This window comes from Anomaloglossus baeobatrachus (genome assembly GCF_048569485.1).
Source record: "Anomaloglossus baeobatrachus isolate aAnoBae1 chromosome 5 unlocalized genomic scaffold, aAnoBae1.hap1 SUPER_5_unloc_4, whole genome shotgun sequence".
NCBI lineage: Eukaryota > Metazoa > Chordata > Amphibia > Anura > Aromobatidae > Anomaloglossus > Anomaloglossus baeobatrachus.
Genome location: NW_027441808.1, coordinates 1,320,218 through 1,347,575, shown reverse-complemented (window position 1 = coordinate 1,347,575; position 27,358 = coordinate 1,320,218). Strand labels below are relative to the sequence as shown.

At 43.2% G+C, this 27,358-nt stretch overlaps 2 protein-coding genes across 3 annotated transcripts in view; one reads left to right on the top strand and one right to left on the bottom strand.

The window, feature by feature from the left end:
- The window catches only part of LOC142259254 (uncharacterized), a 113,750-nt gene that overhangs the window by 46,469 nt on the left and 39,923 nt on the right, over positions 1–27,358 (top strand). The window lies entirely within an intron of this gene.
- On the bottom strand, positions 1,634–27,205 carry LOC142259216 (uncharacterized). Of its 2 annotated transcripts, XM_075331706.1 has the most exons (6): positions 27,105–27,205; positions 26,796–26,975; positions 26,591–26,714; positions 26,410–26,507; positions 6,276–6,366; positions 1,634–3,040 (listed from the first exon to the last, which is right to left on the bottom strand). In XM_075331706.1, the coding sequence occupies exons 1-6, from the start codon at positions 27,180–27,182 to the stop codon at positions 1,902–1,904; spliced, it is 1,710 nt and encodes a 569-aa protein (XP_075187821.1). In that variant the 5' UTR covers positions 27,183–27,205; the 3' UTR covers positions 1,634–1,901. The 2 variants fall into 2 exon arrangements, with proteins under 2 accessions (XP_075187821.1, XP_075187822.1); XM_075331707.1 differs by lacking the exons at positions 26,410–26,507; positions 26,591–26,714; positions 26,796–26,975; positions 27,105–27,205 and adding exons at positions 6,564–6,661; positions 6,745–6,868; positions 6,950–7,205.

Here is a 27,358-nt window from a genome sequence, read left to right as displayed (position 1 = left end):
TCTGTGGTGAAATGCACCCTGTCACACACAGTTTCTCATGAAGCGGTGATGTTTTGTGCGACATGCTGGTGTAGCGCGGGCACGCCTTTGTTGGAGAAGGAGTGGCGCCTGGGCATCGGCTCTTGGGGCACTGCGATGGGCATAAGGTCTCAAAAATCCTCAGTTAAAAAGGTTGGAAAGACAGCATTTCGGTAGCCAACAGTTTGCAGATGCTGAAAGTCAACCTCTAAGCCATTTCATGCCCTTCTAAAAGCATGTAAAACACAGCAAGGGGACTCCACAGTCTCCCTTGTTTCCAAAAATTGGTCCACACTCACCCCCCTTGACTGGCATCAGTTGCCCCCCATTTTCAAGATGAAAAAGATGCTTTGCATGAAGCACTCTCAAAAATACACGTGCCTTTCGCCTCCCCTGGATGACCCAGGGGAAGAAAAGTCCTCTGTGAGCCATGACTTGTTCATCTTGGGTTTTTTTTCAAAAGCGAGGGGACTCCAACCACAGTCTCCCTCGTTTCCACAAATTGGGCCACACACACCCCACTTGACTGGCATCAGTTGCCCCCCATTTTCAAGATGAAAAAGATGCTTTGCATGAAGCACTCTCAAAAATACACGTGCCTTTCGCCTCCCCTGGATGACCCAGGTGAAGAAAAGTCCTCTGTGAGCCATGACTTGTTCATCTTGGTTCTTTTTTCAAAAGCGAGGGGACTCCAACCACAGTCTCCCTCGTTTCCACACATAGGGCCACACACACCCCACTTGACTGGCATCAGTTGACCCCCATTTTCAAGATGAAAAAGATGCTTTGCATGAAGCACTCTCAAAAATACACGTGCTTTTCGCCTCCCCTGGATGACCCAGGGGAAGAAAAGTCCTCTGTGAGCCATGACTTGTTTATCTTGGTGAATAATAGTATGTCCACATTGTCAGTGGACAGACGCATGTGCTTATCTGTCAGCACACCCCCAGCAGCACTGAAGACACGTTGTGAGAGAACGCTGGCTGCGGGACACGACAAGATCCCCAAGGCGTACTTGGCGAGGTCAGGCAATTTATCCAGATTGGAAGCCTAAAATGAGCAAGGCTCAAGTTGCACAGTAATGGGATCGATGTTCCCTTTCATATACTCATATATTTGTGTCTCCTCCTCTTTTTCTTCATCCAGCTGTTTAGTTTTCGCATGGGTATTTGTCCTTGTCACTTTCCCATGTGTTTGTGTTGTCTTGGGAGTGGTTTGTCACCTTTTGGCCAACTTTGAGGGTGTTTTCAAGGTGTTTTTAGGTGTTTGTGATTGCCTCCCATTGTTTTCAATGGGGTTCGAGAGGTTCGTCGAACGGCTCGTCGAACGGGGCACCGTTCGACGAACCGAACTCGAACTCTAGGGGGGTGGCTCATCTCTACTCCCTACCTCCCCCAAGCTATGTAATCTATTGTTTTGATTTTTACTGTATTCTTCCCTGTTAAACTTTTGAAAATCGTAATAAAAATTACTGTACAATACAAAAAATTGCTATTTTGTAAGTTTTTTGGTTCTTACATTTTTTTGTGGGGGAAACAAAAAAGTTACTTAAATTCTTAATTTTTGATAAAAAGAATAAACATTTAATAAATAAAACATTTCACACTTTCTGGGTATGAAAATGACTTCTCACCTATGTGAGCGCTTTAATATTTAACATGAGATGTTTTGAAAGAAAATAATTTCTCACATTCTCCACAAAGATATGGCTTTTTCCCTGTGTGATTTTTTTGATGTTTAATCAAATGTGATTTACACACAAAACTTTTACCGTATTTTGAACATGAACATGGCTTCTCCTTTGTGTGAATTCTCTGATGTTCAACCAAATTTGATATTACATTAAAATCTTTCTCACACTCTGAACATGAAATTGGCTTATCTCATGTGTGAGTTCTCTGATGTGTAATAAGATGTGATTTAGTTGTAAAACATTTCCCACATTCTGGACATGAAAATGGCTTATCTCCTGTGTGAGTTCTCTGATGTGTAACAAGAGTTGATTTATTTCCAAAACATTTCCCACATTCTAAACATGAAAATGGCTTTTCCCCTGTGTGAATTCTCTGATGTGTATCAAGATTTGATTTAATTCTAAAACATTTCCCACATTCTGGACATGAAAAAGGCTTCTCCCCTGTGTGAATTCTCTGATGTGTAATAAGATTTGATCTATCTGTAAAACATTTCCCACATTGTGAACATGAATATGGCTTCACATCTGTGTGAATTCTCTGGTGGAAACGAAGACCTGATTTCCGAGTAAAATCTTTCCCACATTCTGAACATGAATATGGCTTTTCCCCTGTGTGATTTCTCTGATGTGTAACAAGAGTTACTTTACGTGTAAAACATTTCCCACATTTTAAACATAAAAATGGCTTCTCCCCTGTGTGAGTTCTCTGATGTCTTACAAGATGTGATTTAGTTGTAAAACATTTCCCACATTCTGGACATGAAAATGGCTTATCTCCTGTGTGAGTTCTCTGATGTGTAATAAGATATGTTTTTTCTCCAAAACATTTCCCACATTCTGAACATGGATATGGCTTTTCCCCTGTGTGAGTTCTCTGATGTGTAACAAGATTTGATTTAGTTGTAAAACATTTCCCACATTCTGGACATGAAAATTGCTTATGTCCTATGTGAGTTAACTGATGTGTAACAAGATTTGATTTTTTTCCAAAACATTTCCCACATTCTGGACATGGATATGGCTTCTCCCCTGTGTGAGTTCTCTTCTGTACAACAAGGTTTGATTGACAATTAAAACACTTCCCACACTCTGAACATGAAAATGTCTTCGTTCCTCTTCTGTGACTTTTATTTTCCTTAATAGCCTGTGATGAATCAGAAGATAGGACCTGTTTAATAGGATCAGATGGTAGATCTTTGCTCTGAAGCGTTGAGGATACAGCTGGAATAACGCAATGTTCTTCATATGTGTCTTGTGGCACACCAAGATGATATGATAGAATGTCTGAAGAAGTCAGAAGCCCCTCTGATCTCCTAATACAGTCACCTGTCAAGAATAACACTGTTAATACCGCTTCAATAATGTATAGTTTATTTTTTAACTATATCCAAAGTCCATTAAAATTGCAAGTCATGCTGCAAAATTTCATTATTCACTAAGGTAATGGTGACAAAACAGTTCACATTCTAACTGAAGACTACGGAGCAAGGACCACTAGAGAATGATATCAGGCCACCAGGATCGGCTCTAGCAGTTTCCCAATTCAGTGTTGAATTCAGCATCTCCCTAGGTTCATGTCTCAGAGCGTCGGTCACAACTATTTTGTAGTAAGATTCTTAGTGGAGAATCGTAAATGAGCCTGTCAGTCAGTCCTATTAGAGGGGTCTGTCCGACACAATCCCTGACAGCCACATGCATTTTACTGAAGAATGGAGGAGCACTGCAATTATGTACGAAGAAGCTCTGACTTTGAAGAAAGTGTAAAACTGGAAAGTAAATTTGTAAAGTGGTTTTATCATGTGGTTAAAAATGTGGAAGAATGTGATAAATGAATATACACAGCTATACAACTCATTCCCTTATCTCACCCCTGCTGTACTACAGAACACCAGTTACTGTCTTTCTCTAGTCTCCAACATCATATCTGCTCTCTTTCTGAAACTTAACCTCTCCAAAACTGAACTTCTTCTACTCCCTTTGTCTACTAACCTCCCTAACCCTGACATCTCCCTCTCTGTGTGCAGCACCATGATAACGCCTAGGCAGCAGGTTCGCTATCTGTGTGTTATGTTTGACACCGATGTTCCCTTCACCTCCTATACACAATCTCTCGGTCAGTCTTGTCGCTTGTGTCATGAACTTTCCACTGTTGCAGATTTTGGTGACAAGTTCTGAGTCCGAGTCTCACTTTTTCTTGTGGGACTCAGTTTATTAAATGGACTCCCTTTCCTTTGGGGAGGAAAGGGTTAATGTCAGCTCCTGACCAGGTGTTTCCAGTTGGGACCAAGCCCAGGCCCTATAAATACCCTCAACTTCCACCAGAGGGTGCAGGTTATTTTCATCATTTGGAAGCTTGGCCAGGAGGTGGAAGGAGCTGTTATTTTCCTCTCTCTGAGACTTGTGTTGTGGGCTGCAGCATTGGTGCTTGCTGCAGCAGTTCTAGGTGTGCTGGTTAAATGCTATGGATGTTCCCCAGTAGTGTGTTTCCTTCCCCCCCTTTTCTGTTTATTTCCCCTCATGCACTGTTAGTGGCTCCTTTGTGTGTGGTTCCCATGTGAACGAGTAGTTGTTACCCCTGTTTATCATATTTGTTAGTAGGGTGTTTATTTTGGTTCTTGTCCCTTCCCCCGGGTAATGGATTGTGGAGGGGGTCTTAACATCAGGGACAAGGACAGGAGATATGACCTAGGTTAGAGGCCTGGACCTCCCTACCAACAAGGGTACATCCAGATGTTAAGGCTGAGCCCCTACGCTCACCCTAGGGCCAGTATAGGCTTACCTGTGTTCCCCTATCAACCCGTGACAACTTGCATCTGAAAAACATCTCTAGGATCCCCGCTTTCTCACTATAGAAACAACTAAAAAACCCTCACTGTGGCCCTGACCCACTCCCGCCTTGATTACTGTAATTCTCTATTAATTGGCCTCCCCCCTCACTAGACTTTCCCTTCTCCAATGAATCCTTAATGCTGCAGCCAGAGTAATCGTTACTACTAGCTAATCACTGCTCAGACTCTTTTGCTCTGTGCCAGTCATTGCTGTAACGCTTGTGGCCAATATAGAGGCAGCAAATGGGAGTAGTGAACACACTGGATCACAGGGGGACCTGGGCTTAGCCTTTAGAGGGAGGGGCTTAACTACTTATGATTGTTTGTACATGAACCTTTGAATTGTAAATATGAATATGTTAGCGTTATAGAAATAAAGATTATTATTATTATAATATAAGCATTACTCTCCTGTTAAATCCATTGCCATTTCAGGGCAACTACTCTAGTGCTCTTCTTCGATCTTGGCCTGACAATCAGGTGCAGAAAAATGTTGTTATACTCCGTACAAGAGTTCTAGGCAACCATTTTAATTAACCAAATAGTAAAACACGTGCAGGAAAACTATCGCGGGGGGGGGGGGGGGGGGGTGTGGATAGCCACCTCTGTATCTGGCCTGTATACAGCAACATTTTTCCACACCGATTCTAATAAACCCTTATCATTTATAGGGGGTGTCCGGCACCACTCTGCTTCTAGAGGTTTTGTACATGTGTCTTATTTTAGAATATATTAAATATAGGGACCCCCATACAGCAGTATGAAAAATCATACTGGGCAAAATCTAGCCCAGGTTGGTCAATAAGACCATTGCACAGACTCAAACTGACATATATATAAGCAGGAGAACGAGAGTCAGAAGGTGCCAAAAAGTGAATATAATTTTATTGTTACAATCATAAATGTGCAACCAGCAAAAAAGGAGATAAAAGCATAGAGGGGTGTGAAAAAACATAAGCAGGACCGCCAAAATGAATGGTATTAAGGGATGACCAGTTACATGAATAGAACATACAGGGGAAATATCAGAGCGAATAATGAAGGGACAATACATATAAAGTGCATGTGCATAAATACATATGAATAGCCCGCTCAGACACCCCCAATGCATAAATAGAGTCTGTTCCAATCATTTAAATGAGGCAGCATATACAAAGTAAAGTGGCCAGTACATGATCCTGGATATGCAAGAAAGAGGGTCCCCCATACCCCACCAACGTACGTTTCGCCTATTTGAGCCCTGTGCTCAAGTTCGGCTTCCTCAGGGAGGGAGAAGGCAGCGCCGCCTATTTATGTAACTGGTCTATTCATGTAACTGGTCATCCCTTAATACCATTCATTTTGGCGGTCCTGCTTATGTTTTTTCACACCCCTCTGTGCTTTTATCTCCTTTTTTGCTGGTTGCACATTTATGATTGTAACAATAAAATTATATTTACTTTTTGGCACCTTCTGACTCTCGTTCTCCTGCTTATATATTATTTTAGAATATACCTGCACATAAGTGCTGTAATCCACTAATATACAAGAAATCAACGATTTCACCAGTATAAATATGGAACATGTGAACATTCCACTATAAACTGCACATTCCCCATGTCTAGGATGTACGGGAAACCTCTTACGCCTTATTTTTAGGATTAGTTATTTTCAATTCTTTTGAGTTCCACATCGTAGCAGCCGATGACTGAGAAGAATCTGTGACTTCTCTGCATTTAGTGGTCACTACTCACCTGGGCGGTTATCTGTAGGAATCTCCTCTTTACTCCGCTCATCACCCCTCACATATGTCTCTGTAGTATTAATATGGGGCAGATCTTCCCCCTGAAACAAATATTGTAAAAGTCACAGACAGATGGAGAAGTCCCATCTATGATCAGCTCTAATCTTGCCATCTCCACCGCTCTCATTACACAAGTATAACACATATAATACTGGAGGATAAAACAAGACTGAGCACAAGACCTTCACAGCCGTCTACACATCATAGGGAGATTTCATGGCACCTTCTCTCCATCTACCTGATGATCCTGAGGAACATCGGGGTCTTCTTGTTTACAGTCCTGTGGGAGAAGAGGACGGGGACATCTCTCTGGTGTTGTCCTCTTACTGGAGAGAACTGGAGGAGACACATACAGGGGCTGAATTCATTCCTTACATACAGATAATTATAGGCCGTGTGTATTTAGTCCTGTCTATTACCTGGTGATGTGAGGGGCTGGGGAACCTCCATCATGACGTCCTTGTACAGATCTTTGTGTCCTTCTAAAAACTCCCACTCCTCCATGGAGAAATAGACGGTGACGTCCTGACACCTTATAGGAACCTGACACATACAATGATACCGTCACCCCCGATCCCTTCATAGCGTTACTGTATAATGTCCCAGCATTCCCAGCAGTGTCACCTCTCCAGTCAGCAGCTCAATCATCTTGTAGGTGAGTTCTAGGATCTTCTGGTCATTGATGTCCTCATGTATCGGGGGGTGAGGTGGAGGCCCAGTGATTGGGCTCAGGGGTCTTCCCCATCCCTCAGACACAGGGGCCTGACAGCGCTCACTAGAGGTCTTCTTCACTACTGTGTAATCCTGGTTATGGAGAGACACAGTAATAAATCTCACTCCAGACATTTCCAGAGTCCTCACCTCTCCAGTTCTGTCCATCTGTTATTCCCATAGATAAGAATGATGTAATGTGACGTCATCAGAATCTCTCACCTCTCCAGTAAGCCGGAAGAGGATCTCTAGGGTGAGGTGTAATATCCTCTCCGTTATCTTATCCCTCTCCTTTTCCATCCTTGATGGGTCAATCAGGAGAATTCTCTTCTATAGAAGATCTCCACTGAGAGGATCTGATATGGTAGGGACCTGAATGGGGAGAAGATGACGATGTAATATAATAAAGAATCCGCTGTAATAATACAATTACTGGAGAGAATAAGGGGAAAAATATAATGAGAACATTCTGGGGGAACATTATACTGTGTGGGGCGCAGAAAGGGGCCGAGGACCTAGAGTAGAAAGGGGCCGAGAACCGAGGGCAGAAAGGGGCCGAGGACCGATGGCAGAAAGGGGCCAAGGACTGATGGCAGAAAGGGGCCAAGGACTGATGGCAGAAAGGGGCCGAGGACCGATGGCAGAAAGGGGCCGAGGACCGATGGCAGAAAGGGGCCGAGGACCGATGGCAGAAAGGGGCCAAGGACCGATGGCAGAAAGGGACCGAGGGCAGAAAGGGGCCGAGGACCGAGAGCAGAAAGGGCCCGAGGACCGAGAGCAGAAAGGGGCCGAGGACCTAGGGCAGAAAGGGGCCGAGGACCTAGGGCAGAAAGGGGCCGAGGACCTAGGGCAGAAAGGGACCGAGGACCTAGGGCAGAAAGGGGCCGAGGACCGAGGGCAGAAAGGGGCCGAGGACCTAGGGCAGATGGATTTCCTCACTTCCTGCCTCTCATAGATGGGTCATCTGTATCTATCAGAGAAGATGACAATGTAACATCATAAAGAATCCGCTGTAATAATACAATTACTGGAGAGAATAAGGGGAAACATATGAGGAGACAGAACGTGTAGATTGTGTGTGGAGTGAAATATAAGGTTAATATCCAGTGAGGATGGATCCTCGGTGATTGAGGTCACAGTGATGTCACAGTCACATGAGTTACAGCAAATTGAGGGCCACGGTGATGTCACGTGTCATACATAGTGGCATCACCGCTGTGACCAGTAACGTAGCTGCAGTGATGTCATCAGAGACTAAAGGAAACACAGGAGTATCATCCCGAAAACAACAGAATCGCACTTATATAATCTGCCTGCTGCGCCCCCTGAGTACTCTCCATAACAAGTTTTTCAAAGAAATATTCATAAAGCAGTGGTGGAGGAATAAGTCTGTATCTTTCAAGAAAACTGATATTTACTGACTCGGCTCCTTCCTCACCTGACCTAAATCCTACAGAGAACTTGTGGGCTCCTTTTCTAAGGAAGATTTCTGCTGAAGGAAAATAGTCCCATCTCTGAACAGTTTATGGGAAGTTATGGTTGGTGCGGCCCAACAGATTAAGAAACTGAAAAGGGTACTTTACATGCTGCGACATCGCTAGCGATTGCTAGCGATGTCGTGCGCGATAGCACCCACACCCGTCGTTGGTGCGACATTTGGTGCTCGCTGCTGTAGAGAACATTATCGCTACGGCAGCGTCACACGCACATACCTTGTCAGCGACGTTGCTGTGACTGCCGAACAATCCCTCTCTCAAGGGGGAGGTGCGTTCGGCGTCATAGCGACGTCACTGCGGTGTCACTAAGCGGCCGGCCAATAGAAGCGGAGGGGCGGAGATGAGCGGGACGTAACATCCCGCCACCATCTTCCTTCCGCATTGCCAGTGGACGCAGGTAAGATGTTCCTTGTTCCTGCGGTGTCACACATAGCGTTGTGTGAAGCCGCAGGAACAACGAACAACATCGTACCTGTGGCAGCAGCGATAATAAGGAAAGGAGCAACGATCACAAGTTTTTGAACGATTTTGAGATCGTTGATCGACGCTCCTTGGTGTCACACGCTGCAATGTCGCTACCAGAGCTGGATGTGTGTCACTAACATCATGACCCCGACGATATATCGGTAGCGATGTCGCAGCGTGTAAAGCACCCTAAAGACCCGATGGATTGACGGTTTATAACTGAAGAGCGGTTATATTACTATACAATTTTTGCACATTTTGTTAGTTGTCACTGTGCTGCTCAGTGGTCTCTACAGAGATTTCAGCGGAGCAGTCATATCAATGTGGCTGCAGCGCTTAAGTCGCAGTAAATAGACAGTTCAGGAGTCAGCTTCATACATAATAGGATATACAGATCAGCACATTTTATCTCATATGATAGGATAAGATTTATGGACAGTATCTTACATAACAGTAAATACACAGCACAGCAATCACACATGATAGGATTAGATACATGGCTCTGGCAACTGTATCTCACAATATAGGATTAGATAGATGTCTCAGCGGAATGTATAACATGTGATTCGATACACGGACTGTAAGTAGATGCTGACTTTCCTGTTACTTTCTTTTTACTGCACTCTGCAAACTGAGCTCTTCTATGTCAGTGTAAAGCCTCATTCAGATGTCTGTGCTGCATGGGTTTCTGAATGAGGCTTTAGACTAACAGAGCAAAACTGAGTTTTCAGAGCATTGAAAAGACAGCCATATTTACCAACAAAGGTCACAATATTACCATTCATGGTGGGAATTGTTGCCAGTATTATAAATGTACACAGATAAGGCCTGTATAGGGTGTTATTCACTCAAATAAGTGTGGTGCACAGTGACTGGTCACCAGCCTTTTAGTGATGCTCATACTATTAGATCAGGCGGGCTGACCAGCACTGTATAAGTACATCCTAAAAGGACACCCAATATATGGTAATATTCATCCACAGATTACAAGTTGGACAGGCAATGAGTAGTTCTTATCTGAAAGGTGTGAGTCATCTGTGGTTTATACCCAGCATTGTCTAATGCAGGAGGTCAGACCAGGAGATCAGAGTTGTATCCTTACATATCACACACTGAAAAACCTAAGCTATGGTGGGAGGTGTTCGCACTCTAGGTTTTGGCTGCCTGCTTATGATTGGGTAACTCATACAGGCAGAAGACGCACAAGCCCCCACCGGAGAGTAACTAATACCCAGTTGGACATAATAAAAAAAAAATGAACTCATTATGTGCCAATACTTAGATTGCTAATATTTCCACAACAGAGAGGTGAAATAAAAAAAAAACAAAAACATTTTATTGCTTTTGTAATTCTATACGGTTTAACCCCTTTCTGACATTGGATGTACTGGTACGACTTATTTAGCAGTGCATTCACGCAAATGGATGTACTGATATGTCCTGGCTATGGTGCCTGTACTGTCCTTGGCTGTGTAACTGCCTAAATGCTACAATTAATTGCGATTGCAGCATTCAGGAGGCTGAGAGAGGGAATGCACTCTCTCCCACTTGATCGGGGCTCCCGCAACGTGATCACGTGGGTCCAATTATTGCCATGGCAACCCCAGGTGAAATGATGACCTTCAGATCTACCAGCTATGGTGTTGTGTTAGATCATGCCTGGAACATGTCTAAAGGCTACTTTACACACTGCGATATCGGTCCCGATATCGCTAGTGTGGGTAGCCGCCCCCATCTGTTGCGCGACACGGGCAAATCGCTGTCCGTGCCGCACAACATCGCCCAGACCGGTCACACATACATACCTGTCCGGCGACGTCGCTGTGACGGGAGAACCGCCTCCTTTCTAAGGGGGCGGTCCGTGCGGCGTCACAGCGACGTCACTGAACGCCGCCCAATAGCAGCGGAGGGACGGAGCTGAGCGGGACGTAACATCCCGCCCACCTCGTTCCTTCTGCATAGCGGCCGGGAGGCAGGTAAGGAGAGCTTCCTCGTTCCTGCGGCGTCACACGCAGCGATGTGTGCTGCCGCAGGAGCGACGAACTACATCGTTACTGCTGCAGTAACGAGATTTGAGAATGGACCCCCGTGTCGCCGATAAGCGATTTTGCATCGTTGCAAAAACGTGCAAAATCGCTAATCGGTGTTACACGCAACGGCATCGCTAATGCGGCCGGATGTGCGTCACAAATTCCGTGACCCCAACGAGTTCGCATTAGCGATGTCGCAGCGTGTAAAGCCCGCTTAACAGGCATTCTGTCAGCATCACACTGACAGGTGTAGTGTATTGCAATATGGGTAGATTGTAAAACATTATACCAATGGTCAGAGTAATAAAAGTTGATGCCCCATATAGGTACTAAGTAAAAAAAAAAAGTGGGGAAAAAGAGGATTTTTTTTAAAAAAATATAAAAAAAAATAAAACAAAAGAAAGACATATTCTACCAATAATTACGTATATTTATGTAAAAACAAAAATAAAGAAAAAAACACACATATTTGGTATTGCTGCATCCAGAACACTCTAATCTACAGTATAAATCTGTCACATTAGTTATCCTTCAGTAAACACCATAAAACAAAATTAAATGAATAAAAATGGAAAAAAGTATGTTTTCTCATCAAACTGTCAGTGAAAAAGAGGAATAAACCACAATAAAATCCCATGCAACTGAAGGGTGATGAAACTCCAAATGAGATTAGGGAGCTTCCAACAATATGGCAGACGATTTTAACATGGAGAAGGATACGGAAATTGTGTGGGGCAAGCGCCTGGGACTCGCCATTCCAGCCTTTTATGGGGAACCCGAGCTTCCTTAAGGGCAGGACTCCATCACAATATGATACATTGGCGAGGCAGGGGTGTGTCTATGTGGCAGACCTACTGGACCCTGGATATTTAATACTCCCATATGAGACACTGGCACAACGCTTCCAAGTTTTTGCTGGAAACCCTTTTTTGTTCCTCCAAGCTCGCAGTTTTGTACAGAAATGTATCGCTAATAAACCACTACGTGAGCGAGGGACAGACCTAGATACATTTCTGAGACAAGCTAGGACGCAGATTTTCTCAACTAGTCATATATACGCAAGATTAAGATCATATTGGTGGTGGGAGACAGGAGTCGGAGGCCTTTTAAGTGGGGGGAGGTCATACCGGAATATAAAAGTGAGGATTTCTTGAAAGCAACATTGATTCAAAGGAAATTGATATCAGCTAGCAGTTACACAGACATGGCACTGGTGATTTTTCATTGAGCCTTCGTCATCCCCTATATTCAATCAAAAATAAACCCAGCAACAAACTATGTATGCTCTAAATGTGGCATGGAGAAGACAGAGTTATTTCATCACCTTTTGGAGTGTGCGAGGATTCGGGGGGTTTGGAGGAGCGTCCATTCAGTCTTACAAACCACATATGACATTAAATTCCCATTGACGCCACAATGGGCTATCTTCAACATTCCTGAGGAAGACCAGCTAAAAATAACAAAACTTACTAAAGCAGCTCTTATTATATGGGTCTCGTATATTACATAAGTGGCTTAGTCCGGAACCCCCATCATTATCACTCATTCAAACAAAGGTCACGTTCATATGTAAAATGGACTGGCTTGGCGCTCTTTCAGACAAAGAAAAGTTGACAAGGAATTTTTTTGAAATATGGTCCCCGTTCATACCCACGTTACCAGATGTCACTAGAGCCAGGCTTAGATCTCAATATGAGTGCACATCGTGGTACCTGTTAGGACTTATAAGTGCCCAATTCCATAATAATACACGGTAAAAGTTAGAGGGCGCACGCACAGAGGGGAAGGGGGGGGGTGTTAGGGACTGTTTGGGCTTATTTTGATATATTAATGTCTCAACTTTTGTTATTATTATCTTTGACATATATATTGTATTTTGAAACTTAATAAAAAGAAGTTTAAAAAAAATAAAAATCATATGTAATTAAATATGGTATCCCTGAAAAGTCGTCTCACCCGGCAATAAACAAAGCACCATACAGCTCCGTCAGTGGAGAAATCAAAAAGTTAGAGCTCTCAGAATAGCGATGCAAAATCATTTTTTTTTCCTATAAAATAGTTTTAATTGTGTGAAGGAAACAAAACATGAAATAAATATAAATGTGGTATTGCTGTAATCGTCCTGACCGAGGAATAAAGCCGTCTCATCACTTTTACCACACAGTGAAAGACATGAAAAATAAATACATTTCTGAATTGTTGGTTTTTGTTCATTCTGTCTCTCAAGAATCACAATAAAGAGTGATCAAAAAATGTGTCTGAAAATGATACAAATAAAAACGCCAACACATCCCGTAAAAAGAAAAGCCCTCACATGACTCGTAGAAGAATTAAACAATTGTAGCTCTCAAAATATGAAAAAAACACCTTTTTTTTAATGGTTGTTTTAGTGTGTGATAGTAGCCAAACGTAAAAAACCCAATATAAACCCTAATCACTTATACCTCACCATATAAAATAAATTCTTGACCTGCTGTTGATTTGTTTGTTCTGCCTCCCAAAGATCGCAGCAAGGTGTGACTCACAGTTATCCTGCTCTCTACACTGAGCACTTACACGGGGGTTAAATCTCTGAAATACGAGATTCAGATGAAACCCTGAATGGAACATTCCCTATAAGGAGGCAGATGGACACACTATGTACTGTCTCTGGCCTATCATCCGGTGGTGTTCATTTTTTTTAAGTGTGCAGAAAAAGAATGGTTGGCCACAGTTTTGTGCATTTCTGAAAAGACAGACACCGCTGAACAGAGGCCAGACGGAGACCAGACTAACACTGCTGCTTCATTACAGTGAATGGATCCCTTGGGGGTTTCACCTGAATCTTGCCATTTGGAGATTTACATGTAAACCTATAACGCTAATAGGTCGCGGAGAAGGGGCGTAGCCTCACTGCAGAAAAGTGAAGAGTGGACCCAGCACCGAAGATTCAGTAATATTAAAATTTCAAAGTTTATTGGATATTAAAAATTATAAAAAAGGATCCAAAAAGAGAGACCACGCATAAGGGCACCTTACGCGTTTCGGACAATAAATAAAAACAAGTCCTTAATCATAGGTGAATATGCATAGGTAAGACACGTTTTAAATACCCAAAGACAAAATCTCAAATGAAGCACAGACGAACAGGAAAACGCCCATATCCTGCAATGGGGGGAGGGTGAAACAAATTAGCTAAGAAAGCCGGGAGACGGTTGTAATAGCTAGATAAAGACTTGCATTTCTTTTCGCTGCACAAAACAGATTATACAAAGTGGATGAAAAAATATATATCTACAGTACATCCCTCTATCTTTCCTGTTCTTCTCTAGAGGCAGTAGTTCCCACCCCATCTTTCTCGTTGGGCACCTCTCAGCCTCTTGGTGGAATGCGACAACTAGGGACTGCCTTAAATTGGTACTTGGTGCCTACTATCTGCATAGTCAAACCTTATGGCTCTGGTGATGACTAGGTACTCACTTAATCATATCCCTTTGAGTAAGCCTGGTTAAGGTGCAGTGAGGCTACGTAAGAAAAACAAGAAAAAGATTTCAGCTTACCATAGGTCACTGTGCTCCAGGACTTGAGGGTGCTCGTGTTCCTCCAGATCGGCCAGGCTGGTGAATGACTGGAGAAAAGTGAAGAGTGGACCCAGCACCAAAGATTCAGTAATATTAAAATGTCAAAGTTTATTGCATGTTAAAAATTACAAAAAGGATCCAAAAAGAGAGACCACGCATAAGGGCACCTTACGCATTTCGGACAATAAAAAAAAACAAAGTCCTTAATCATAGGTGAATATGCATAGATAAGACACGTTTTAAATACCCAAAGACAAAATCTCAAATGAAGCACAGACGAACAGGAAAACGCCCATATCCTGCAATGAGGGGAGGGTGAAACAAATTAGCTAAGAAAGCCGGGAGACGGTTGTAATAGCTAGATAAAGACTTGCATTTCTTTTCGCTGCAGAAAACAGATTATAGAAAGTGGATGAAAAAATATATATCTACAGTACATCCCTCCTGAGAGAAATAAATAAATAATGAATAGATATATGTATAAATGAAAAAATAATAATAATAGAACACCAAAAACATAAACAAGGAAAAACATATAAAGGTATATGTATAGGGAAAATACATATACATTATATATAGATTATATATATATATAGATTATATATATATATATATATATATATATATATATATATATATATATATATATATATATATACACACATACACACACTAGCTGTACTACCCGGCTTCGCCCGGGTTAATAACTGTTGTTAGCAAAATAGAATGTACTGAATACAGCAATAATACCTAAAAAATAACTTTTATTAGTTCCTCTAAAAATAGGGAAGGATCACCTTGCCTATGCATAAAAATTCAGCTTAAGGGTTAAATGAATTGCAAAATCCTCCATAGCAATAGGGGGACTAGCATACCCTGTAAACATGCAATAACACCTAAATATCAATTGGTGCTGGCAGAAATAAATATTTAACCGAGATGGCCAAGATTTTTCACACAACTGCTCACTCAGACCCTGTTCACAAATTGGCAGTAGTGTTAATCACATCCAATAATATCCTCCAGTTGCTGATAGGAGGTTTTTATTAGTGACCATAATACCCACAGGTGTTTGGTCAGAAGGAACAATATTCCTCACATCCGGTTAAAAAATTAGCAATATCCAGGAAATGAGATAGTCAAGTTGTTAACCTGGTATTGTCTGAAAGGGAACAATCTCACCCAATTGCTGGTGTCTTGTCTCCCAAGTGGTCAGTTCGTCCTCATATTCGGCGTTTTCAAAAAGACCCTCACCAAACAGGTCTAGGAGCCCTTATGAATGGACTCACTGTCCTCTCCCAGAGTCTCCTTCTCCCTTCTCCCGACGCGTTTCTTATACACCATTCATCAGGGGAGCATTAAGGAGATAACCTATACTGGGTTATTCTAGAAAAAATGAGAACATGGGAAGAGTAAGAGGGGTTCTCAATAGCAGCCTCCAAAGTACCTCACCCTACATAGAAGAAACATGGAGGAATAAGCGACTTACCAGACGGTGACAGCGCAAGTCCTATTAGCTGTACACCGCTGACCAGCAAAATCACTTTTAAATAGTCGCCGCTCTCCTGCCGGCGTCCGACGTCACATCCGCGATTGTGCTCACCGCTTCCGCATTACGCGGTGAAGCGCATCAGTGGAACGCACGTCCCACAGGAAGTGACGTCGGCCACATCCGGCGCGCTCAATATACTACAACAGTAATACAAGAGTGGGACGCAACAGCGCCCAACGGCCCGCCCCCTCACCTAATAATTGTCTCATGTGATATGGCAGGTTTCTTGGCAGCGGGCATCGATACGAATAACTGGATTTCAGAGGCGAAAGAGGTGTTCTCAGAAAGGAACTTTGTCCAAAAAAAATATACCCCCACTCTTAATGGGGCCTTTAATGATTTAACCAGAATTTATAAAGAACGCACCACCTCTTGGTGGGAGGTGCAATCGCTGGAAAATTATTTGAAGGCTAAAATTGTCCCCAGATATCTCAGGATCTCCCTCACACCTGGCTTCAGGTACAAAAGTCCTGAATTAGCCTTAAAGTGGGAAAAAGAGGTAACTGACTGCTCGCTGAGGCTGACGTGTCTACTGGAGGAAGAACATAAAAACCTAGCAACCCTAGAACTAGCTCTGAAGGAACAAATAGATATAACAAAGAAGTTTTCAGGTGATGGTGATTTTGCAACTAAGGAGGTAACACTCCAGAACACCATCGAAAAATTTCAATATCATCTTAAGGAAAAGAAACATAGGTTCTATGTTAGGGATTTGCAGGAATTTAGAGATAATAAAGCGTATAATTTTTTCTCCAGTAGACCCGTTAGGCAGAGTGAGCCAGAAAGTACCTCCACAGACACAGAGGCATCAGACCTAGAGGGTAGGAATATAGCTTCCCGTGGGAGGGGTAAGAACGAAGGGAAGGGACGGGGTGGTTATCGTTTTTTAGAGCAAACACACTACCCACTCAGGAACAAACAGCGACAAAACAACCCCCCCCACCACCGGGACAGCCCAGATAATTAATTTATCAGGACATTTGTTGACAGATGCGGAGAGAGCAGTCCTGAGTAAAGGTCTGGGGTTCGTTCCTACATCTGATTTTGACAAGTTCGAGGGGGTAAAGGACTTGAATTTGTTTATCCGCAAACTGAAGTGGAAAAAGCATTAGATAAGAGAGAATAAAAAGCAGAGTGCTGAATTAGGTATTTCAGAGGACATTTTGGAGGACGTCAGACTGCTTTACAGTATTGGTGAAATAGACCCTAATATGAGTGGTCTGGGTCCTTTCACAGGCCTTAAACAGAAGAGTGACAAAATGCCACCACCAATGAGTGATGTGGGGTCTATTGATATCTTTTGTAATCTTGTCACCCGTGACATTGAAGATCTGCGGTTGGGCCGGTCCCGGGACTTCAATCTCTCCAAGGCCGAAATGGGGGGTCTGTTGTCCCTGGAGCGTTCCCCCGAGCTGATCATAAAAAAATCAGATAAGGGTGGTAATGTTGTTCTGATGGACGTTGACAAATATAGGGACATGTGCTTGAGTATTCTGAATGACGTCAAGGGGTGTGGCAAACTTGCCACTAACCCCATGAAAATCTTTATGGGCGAGTTGAGAGAGATCCTTTTGAAAGCAAGGGATAAGGGTTTGATAGATAAAAGTGAGTTTGACTTCCTACTTCCTAAGTTCCCAGTGATTCCAACATTTTATTGTCTCCCAAAGATACATAAAGGGATGAACCCACTAAAGGGGAGGCCGATAGTCTCGGGGGTGGGCAGCCTTAGCCAAAATTTGGGAATCTATTTGGATGAACTCCTCAAACCTTTTGTCACCTCTCTCAACTCATACCTGAGAGATACGACTGACCTCTTGAAAAAACTTGAGGGTATCGTACTCGATGAAGATGTTATTCTAGCCAGTATTGACGTAGAATTGTTATATTCCTCGATAAGACACGATGTGGGTCTGAAAGCTGTAGCACACTTCTTGAACGGCCGAGGTAGACAGTTTAATGAGCACAATGCCTTCCTGATGGAGGTTCTGGAGTTTTGCCTGACACGTAATATTTTTACATTTGGAAATCAGCTCTACCACCAGCTCAGGGGCACTGCGATGGGCAGCCCTTGTGCGCCATCGTATGCAAATTTGCTCCTGGGCTGGTGGGAGGAGACTGTGGTCTTTGGGGGTGATTCCAGTTTACCCACGGATAAAATCCTGCTTTGGTGCAGGTTTATCGATGACATCTTTATCCTGTGGAAGGGCTCAGAAATTGAACTATCTCGACTTGTGGAAGAACTGAATAGTAATAATCTTGGACTGTTCTTTACATCTGAAGTGAGTAGATCTAGACTGCCAGTTTTGGATGTCCTCATTGAGAAAACTAATGAAGGATGTATTGCCACCAGTACCCACCGTAAGGAGACAGCAACAAACTCGCTACTAAGGTGGGAGAGTAGTCATCCTATGTCTCAGAAGAGGGGCATCCCAAAGGGGCAATTCTCCAGAATAAAGAGAAATTGCTCCAATAAAGACAGGTGTGTGCTACAGTTCGATGACCTAGAGAAAAGATTTCGTGATAGAGGTTATCCGAATACGGTTATTAAAAAGGCACGTGAAGAAGTCAATGAGATCAGCAGGCCGACTCTGTTGTATCCGCCACCAAAACAGGATGATGCAGCTGGGCTAGTCCACTTCATCACAACATTTAATAATGGCTCGAAGGCCATGAGAGAGGTGCTGGAGAGACATTGGTCCATTTTAAGAATGGACCTTGATATTGGCAAATTTGTTTCAGAAAAACCCCAGATCACCTTTAGACGAGCTAGGTCACTACAAGACAGGTTGACCCACAGTCACTTTGTTGACAATAGGGGCACGGGCTGTGACTGGCTCAGAAGCAGTCCTAAGGGATGCTTTCGTTGCAGTGGGTGTGTGGCATGTAGTACGGTGAAGGTAGGAAAGAAATTTTGGAGTACTAACACAGGGAAGGAATATGACATTCGCTGCTTTGTCAACTGTCGCACGAAGGGTGTTATATATAAGGTCACATGTTCTTATGGACTAGAATACATAGGTAAGACCAGGAGAGAATTCAGAAGAAGGGTGGGAGAGCACCTGAGAGATATTAGAGTTGGGAATGACACCCCACTGGCAAAACATCTGAACACGTTTCATGGGGGTGATATAAATCAAATCACCTTCCAAGGTATTGATGTGGTTCCACCGCTTAGGCGGGGAGGTGATTGGGATAAGAAAATCCTCCAGAAAGAGTGCAGATAGATCTTCCGACTAAAAACAGTCCATCCTCTTGGTCTCAACGAATGTATTTCCTATGCACCCTTTTTGTAAGTGGAGGTGGTAGTGATAGCTAGGAGGGAAAGCCACCGGACGAGTGGGGGCGCCAACCACCGACTTATAGGGTGCCAACCCCCGCAACTAGGCAGGGTCAGAGTCATCAGTTTAGCCTAGTTTGTGATGGAGTTGGCTAGTTGTTTTTCCACTATCCTGTTTCTGTTTATTATTTTTGTAGTTCCATCTGCATACATTTTTCTTTATCCCCTCATCCCTTTTTCAGTGTTTTTACAGCCATTTATTAATGATAATTCCCTCCAGCACTTCTCTCAGAGCCTATATGTCCTCTGTAATTTGTCAGTAACCTATTTGTGATTTAATGATCTTTTGTTTTGCATGTTCGTTCTATGTCTGAGACTCTACTTCTGATCTGCTATTCAGTATCTGTTTTTTGTTTAACTGCACTCTTGAAACCTACTCATATTATCTGGTATTAGCGGTCATCGCCCGATCTTAGTAGTGTATGTTATGAGAAAACATTTGGCCTTTCACTGTTTGGATAGTCCGCGTCGCGGACTAAGCGCATGCGCGGTGAGGCATCATGCGATGCGCTGTCCTGATTAGGTGAGGGGGCGGGCCGTTGGGCGCTGTTGCGTCCCACTCTTGTATTACTGTTGTAGTATATTGAGCGCGCCGGATGTGGCCGACGTCACTTCCTGTGGGACGTGCGTTCCACTGATGCGCTTCACCGCGTAATGCGGAAGCGGTGAGCACAATCGCGGATGTGACGTCGGACGCCGGCAGGAGAGCGGCGACTATTTAAAAGTGATTTTGCTGGTCAGCGGTGTACAGCTAATAGGACTTGCGCTGTCACCGTCTGGTAAGTCGCTTATTCCTCCATGTTTCTTCTATGTAGGGTGAGGTACTTTGGGGGCTGCTATTGAGAACCCCTCTTACTCTTCCTATGTTCTCATTTTTTCTAGAATAACTCAGTATAGGTTATCTCCTTAATGCTCCCCTGATGAATGGTGTATAAGAAACGCGTCGGGAGAAGGGAGAAGGAGACTCTGGGAGAGGACAGTGAGTCCATTCATAAGGGGTCCTAGACCTGTTTGGTGAGGGTCTTTTTGAAAACGCCGAATATGAGGACGAACTGACCACTTGGGAGACAAGACACCAGCAATTGGGTGAGATTGTTCCCTTTCAGACAATACCAGGTTAACAACTTGACTATCTGATTTCCTGGATATTGCTAATTTTTTAACCGGATGTGAGGAATATTGTTCCTTCGGACCAAACACCTGTGGGTATTATGGTCACTAATAAAAACCTCCTATCAGCAACTGGAGGATATTATTGGATGTGATTAACACTACTGCCAATTTGTGAACAGGGTCTGAGTGAGCAGTTGTGTGAAAAATCTTGGCCATCTCGGTTAAATATTTATTTCTGCCAGCACCAATTGATATTTAGGAGTTATTGCATGTTTACAGAGTATGCTAGTCCCCCTATTGCTATGGAGGATTTTGCAATTCATTTAACCCTTAAGCTGAATTTTTATGCATAGGCAAGGTGATCCTTCCCTATTTTTAGAGGAACTAATAAAAGTTATTTTTTAGGTATTATTGCTGTATTCAGGTCCTTCTAATTTATATACCACACCAGTGGCTGCATCAAAATAGAATGTATTAACATTCCCGTGATAGAATGTATAAATAGAATGTATGAACGCCCGGGATAGTAACTGTCTCTCTGTTTCTCTCCCATTCTCGGTCTGTCTCCCCCTCTGTATATATCTCTCTGTCTCTCTCTCTCTTTGTCTGTCTCTGTCTCTTTCTCCGTATGTCTCAATCTCTTTCCCTGTCTATCTATCTTTTTCCCTGTCTATCTCTGTCACTTTCCCTGTCTGTCTCTTTCCGTCTCTTTCCCTGTCTGTCTCTTTCCCTGTCTGTCTCTTTCCCTGTCTGTCTCTTTCCCTCTTTCTCTTTCCCTGTGTCTGTCTCTTTGTCTGTCTCTTTACCTGTCTTTGTCCGTCTCTTACCCTGTCTCTGTCTTTTTGTCTGTGTCTGTCTCTTTACCTGTCTGTGTCTGTCTCTTAACCTGTCTCTTTCCCTCTCTGTCTCTTTCCCTGTCAGTCTGTCTCTTTGTCTGTGTCTGTCTCTTTGTGTCTGTCTCTTACCCTGTCTGTGTCTGCCTCTTTCCCTGGCTGCATTGTGACACGCCAACATTCCATATAAGGGTGTGGCTGCGCATTCTTCTGAAGTTCTGGCTGCACTGTGGCTCCCACCTCCATTCGCTTTAATGGAGGCAGGTTTTTTGGCGAATAACTGTAAAGAGCAGGGTTAAAATTTCCCCTCAAAACATAGCCTATGACGCTCTCGGGGTCCAGAAGTGTGAGTGTAGCTGCGACGGTGCAGATGCCAATCCCGGACATACACACACACACATACATACATACATACACACACACATACACACATTCAGCTTATATATGTATATATATATATATATATATATATATATATATATATATATATATATATATATACACATACATACATACACACACATGCGTATACATAGAATACATACGTATGTCCATAGACGATCATAATATTTATCGTAAATCAGAGCGGTAATTCAGGTCATTTGGATGTCAGCCATCTAGTTTCATGATCCACTTCGCCTCTGCATAGAGGAGTAATTGAAACCAGTTTCCCCCACGGTGTGGACGATTTATCCTTTCAATGCCAGTAATCTTAATGTGAGTAAAATCTCCATCATGATGTTCTTTAAAATGTCTTGTTAGTCCTGACATGCATCTATTTTTTTTATTCTGATCTGAAACCGCATGATGTGCATATGCCGGAATGTTTTTATTTTCTGATATGCGTTTTCGGAAAGTTCTGGAAGTGCAACCTATATAATATTTGTTACACAGGGAAGAAGTTGCTTTATATACGACATGCGTCGTGGTATAGTTAATGAAGGAGGTAATCGTATGTATGGTATCCTGATTATCCTTAAAGAAAGTAGTTTTATCCATATGGCAACATAGGTGACAATGGCTAGTACCGCATTTACAGTGCCTACAAGTAGTATTCAACCCCCCTGCAGATTTAGCAGGTTTGATAAGATGCAAATAAGTTAGAGCCTGCAAACTTCAAACAAGAGCAGGATTTATTAACAGATGCATAAATCTTAGAAACCAACAAGTTATGTTGCTCAGTTAAATTTGAATAAATTTTGAACATAAAAGTGTGGGTCAATTATTATTCAACCCCTAGGTTTAATATTTTGTGGAATAACCCTTGTTTGCAATTAAAGCTAATAATCGTCTTTTATAAGACCTGATCAGGCCGGCACAGGTCTCTGGAGTTATCTTGGCCCACTCCTCCATGCAGATCTTCTCCAAGTTATCTAGGTTCTTTGGGTGTCTCATGTGGACTTTAATCTTGAGCTCCTTCCACAAGTTTTCAATTGGGTTAAGGTCAGGAGACTAACTAGGCCACTGCAACACCTTGATTTTTTCCCTCTTGAACCAGGCCTTGGTTCTCTTGGTTGTGTGCTTTGGGTCGTTGTCTTGTTGGAAGATGAAATGACGACCCATCTTAAGATCCTTGATGGAGGAGCGGAGGTTCTTGGCCAAAATCTCCAGGTAGGCCGTGCTATCCATCTTCCCATGGATGCGGACCAGATGGCCAGGCCCCTTGGCTGAGAAACAGCCCCACAGCAGGATGCTGCCACCACCATGCTTGACTGTAGGGATGGTATTCTTGGGGTCGTATGCAGTGCCATCCAGTCTACAAACGTCACGTGTGTGGTTGGCACCAAAGATCTCGATCTTGGTCTCATCAGACCAGAGAACCTTGAACCAGTCTCTCTCAGACTCCTCCAAGTGATCATGAGCAAACTGTAGACGAGCCTTGACATGACGCTTTGAAAGTAAAAGGTACCTTATGGGCTCGTCTGGAACGGAGACCATTGCGGTGGAGTACGTTACTTATGGTATTGAGTGAAACCAATGTGCCCACTGCCATGAGATCTTCCCGGAGCTCCTTCCTTGTTGTCCTTGGGTTGGCCTTGACTCTTCGGACAACCTGGCCTCGGCACGGGAGGAAACTTTCAAAGGCTGTCCAGGCCGTGGAAGGCTAACAGTAGTTCCATAAGCCTTCCACTTCCGGATGATGCTCCCAACAGTGGAGACAGGTAGGCCCAACTCCTTGGAAAGGGTTTGGTACCCCTTGCCAGCCTTGTGACCCTCCACGATCTTGTCTCTGATGGCCTTGGAATGCTCCTTTGTCTTAACCATGTTGACTATGTATGAGTGCTGTTCACAAGTTTGGGGAGGGTCTTAATTAGTCAGAAAAGGCTGGAAAAAGAGATAATTAATCCAAACATGTGAAGCTCATTGTTCTTTGTGCCTGAAATACTTCTTAATACTTTAGGGGAACCAAACAGAATTCTGGTGGTTTGAGGGGTTGAATAATAAATGACCCTCTGAATAAACTTATCACAATTTAAAAAACAAAATAAAAAAGAAATAACATTCTTTTTTGCTGCAGTGCATTCACACTTCCAGGCTGATCTACAGTCCAAATGTCACAATGCCAAGTTAATTCCGAATGTGTAAACCTGCTAAATCTGCAGGGGGTTGAATACTACTTGTAGGCACTGTATATGATCCCAGTGTTGTAAGCCATGTGTCCTTAGGTTTTTCCGATAGGTATAGGTTAGGAGATATAATATTGCCAATGATTTTGGATCTTCTTGCCACTACATTAACTCCTCGAGACATGATTGTAGCCAACACGGGATCTTGATATAGCAAGGTAGTAAATTTGTAAAAGATTTTTTTAATATTCTCAAAGTTCTTGCTCTATGGGGTAGAAAAAGTAATTTCATTTTTCCAGTCTCTGGAATCGATTTTATCCTCCAATGATGTTGCTCTAGATCTGGTATTCACAATACTAATAGCTCTATTTAATGATTTATTGGAATATCCTCTTTGTTGAAAGCGTGTTCGAATACGATTCTTCTTCTGTTCATAAGTGTTATTGTCAGAACAGAGGCGGCGGGCCCTCAAGAATTCCCCGATAGGTAGACTGTGTTTAGTATGAATTACATGGCTACTATGGGCGTGTAGGATACTGTTCCCACTAATAGGTTTTCTGTATAACGAGGTGTGTATTTAAAATAATAATAATTTTATTCATTTATATAACGCTATTAATAGCGCTTTACATACATTGGCAACACTGTCCCCATTGGGGCTCACAATCTAGAGTCCCTATATGTATGTCTTTGGAGTGTGGGAGGAAACACACGCAAACACAGAGGGAACATGCAAACTCCTTGCAGATAGTGTCCTTGGTGGGATTTGAACCCAGGACCCCAGAGCTGCAAAACTGCAGTGCTAACCACTGAGCCACCGTGCCGCCCATTAGATCTGTTTCTGTTCCCATTTATTATTTATTTCTCAGGAGCGATGTACTGTAGATATATATTTTTTCATCCACTTTCTATAATCTGTTTTCTGCAGCGAAAAGAAATGCAAGTCTTTATCTAGCTATTACAACCGTCTCCCGGCTTTCTTAGCTAATTTGTTTCACCCTCCCCTCATTGCAGGATATGGGCGTTTTCCTGTTTGTCTGTGCTTCATTTGAGATTTTGTCTTTGGGTATTTAAAACGTGTCTTACCTATGCATATTCACCTATGATTAAGGACTTGTTTTTATTTATTGACCGAAATGCGTAAGGTGCCCTTATGCGTGGTCTCTCTTTTTGGATCCTTTTTGTAATTTTTAATATCCAATAAACTTTGACATTTTAATATTTCTGAATCTTTGGTGCTGGGTCCACTCTTCACTTTTCTCCAGTCATTCACCAGCCTGGCCGATCTGGAGGAACACGAGCACTCTCAAGTCCTGGAGCACAGTGACCTATGGTAAGCTGAAATCTTTTTCTTACGTAGCCTCACTGCACCTTAACCAGGCTTACTCGAAGGGATATGATTAAGTGAGTACCTAGTCATCACCAGAGCCATAAGGTTTGACTATGCTGTAGGCACCAAGTACCAATTTAAGGCAGTCCCTAGTTGTCGCATTCCACCAAGAGGCTGAGCGGTGCCCAGCGAGAAAGATGGGGTGGGAACTACTGCCTCTAGGGAAGAACAGGAAAGATAACCTCTGTCACTTACTCTGACCAACCCTGAGCTCCTCGATGTTCCAAGACAGGTTCTCTCACCTTGTGTGTCGATTCCGTGTCTATCTCTGTCTTACCCTAATTACAACCGTGTCTAGTGAGCAGGGCAGGCGGAACACTAGTCCTGCTTTATGATAATGACACAAAGGGAAAATCACAGACAAGTGAAAAAGAAACTGCATTCCAAAAGAACCGGTGGGTAAAAGGAGAAGGGAAGCAAAATAAATCAAAAGGGAGATACTGAATACCACTACACCAAACAAACGTCCAAGCAACAATCTCTAGGATCAAGTCCAAAATGATTTCTCTTTCCATGACTCACACCCCCATGCCTGGAACATGGAATGGCAATCTAACACTGGCGAATACTAAGGCAAAGAGGTGAGTTCTTAAACCAGATGGAAGTGGAGAAAATCAGAACAGCTAAGAAAACTTAGGACGGTAAGCAGAGAAAAACACAAGAGTCTGCTAACCATAGCAGGGTGAGCACAAGGATAGTCTGCACAGATAACTGGAAGGCAAAGCATATCCAACCAGTGCTTGTGTTTTCGGCGACCTTTGGAATAGGGGCGACCTCTTTCTGTCATAATACCCCCGTAACAGAACCCTGATGTAAGATCTCAGCATAGAGCATGGGATAAATGTGTCCCAAAAGTCACAGACAGATGGAGAAGTCCCATCTATGATCAGCTCTAATCCTGCCATCTCCACCGCTCTCATTACACAAGTATAACACATATAATACTGGAGGATAAAACAAGACTGAGCACAAGACCTTCACAACGTCTACACATCATAGGGAGATTTCATGGCACCTTCTCTCCATCTACCTGATGATCCTGAGGAACATCGGGATCTTCTTGTTTACAGTCCAGTGGGAGAAGAGGACGGGGACATCTCTCTGGTGTTGTCCTCTTACTGGATAGACCTGGAGGAGACACATACAGGGACTGAATTCATTCCTTACATACAGATAATTATAGGCCGTGTGTATTTAGTCCTGTCTATTACCTGGTGATGTGAGGGGCTGGGGAACCTCCATCATGACGTCCTTGTACAGATCTTTGTGTTCTTCTAAATACTCCCACTCCTCCATGGAGAAATAGACGGTGACGTCCTGACACCTTATAGGAACCTGACACATACAATGACACCGTCACCCCCGATCCCTTCATAGCGTTACTGTATAATGTCCCAGCATTCCCAGCAGTGTCACCTCTCCAGTCAGCAGCTCAATCATCTTGTAGGTGAGTTCTAGGATCTTCTGGTCATTGATGTCCTCATGTATCGGGGGGTGAGGTGGAGGCCCCCTGATTGGGCTCAGGGGTCTTCCCCATCTCTCAGACACAGGGGCCTGACAGCGCTCACTAGAGGTCTTCTTCACTACTGTGTAATCCTGGTTATGGAGAGACACAGTAATAAATCTCACTCCAGACATTTCCAGAGTCCTCACCTCTCCAGTTCTGTCCATCTGTTATTCCCATAGATAAGAATGATGTAATGTGACGTCATCAGAATCTCTCACCTCTCCAGTAAGCCGGAAGAGGATCTCTAGGGTGAGGTGTAATATCCTCTCCGCCATCTTGTCCCTGTCCATATCCATCCTTCACGGGGCAATCAGGAGAATTCTCTTCTATAGAAGATCTCCACTGACAGGATCCGATATTGTAGGGACCTGAATGGGGAGAAGATGGCGATGTAACATCATAAAGAATCCGCTGTAATAATACAATTACTGGAGAGAATAAGGGGAAACATATAATGAGAACATTCTGGGGG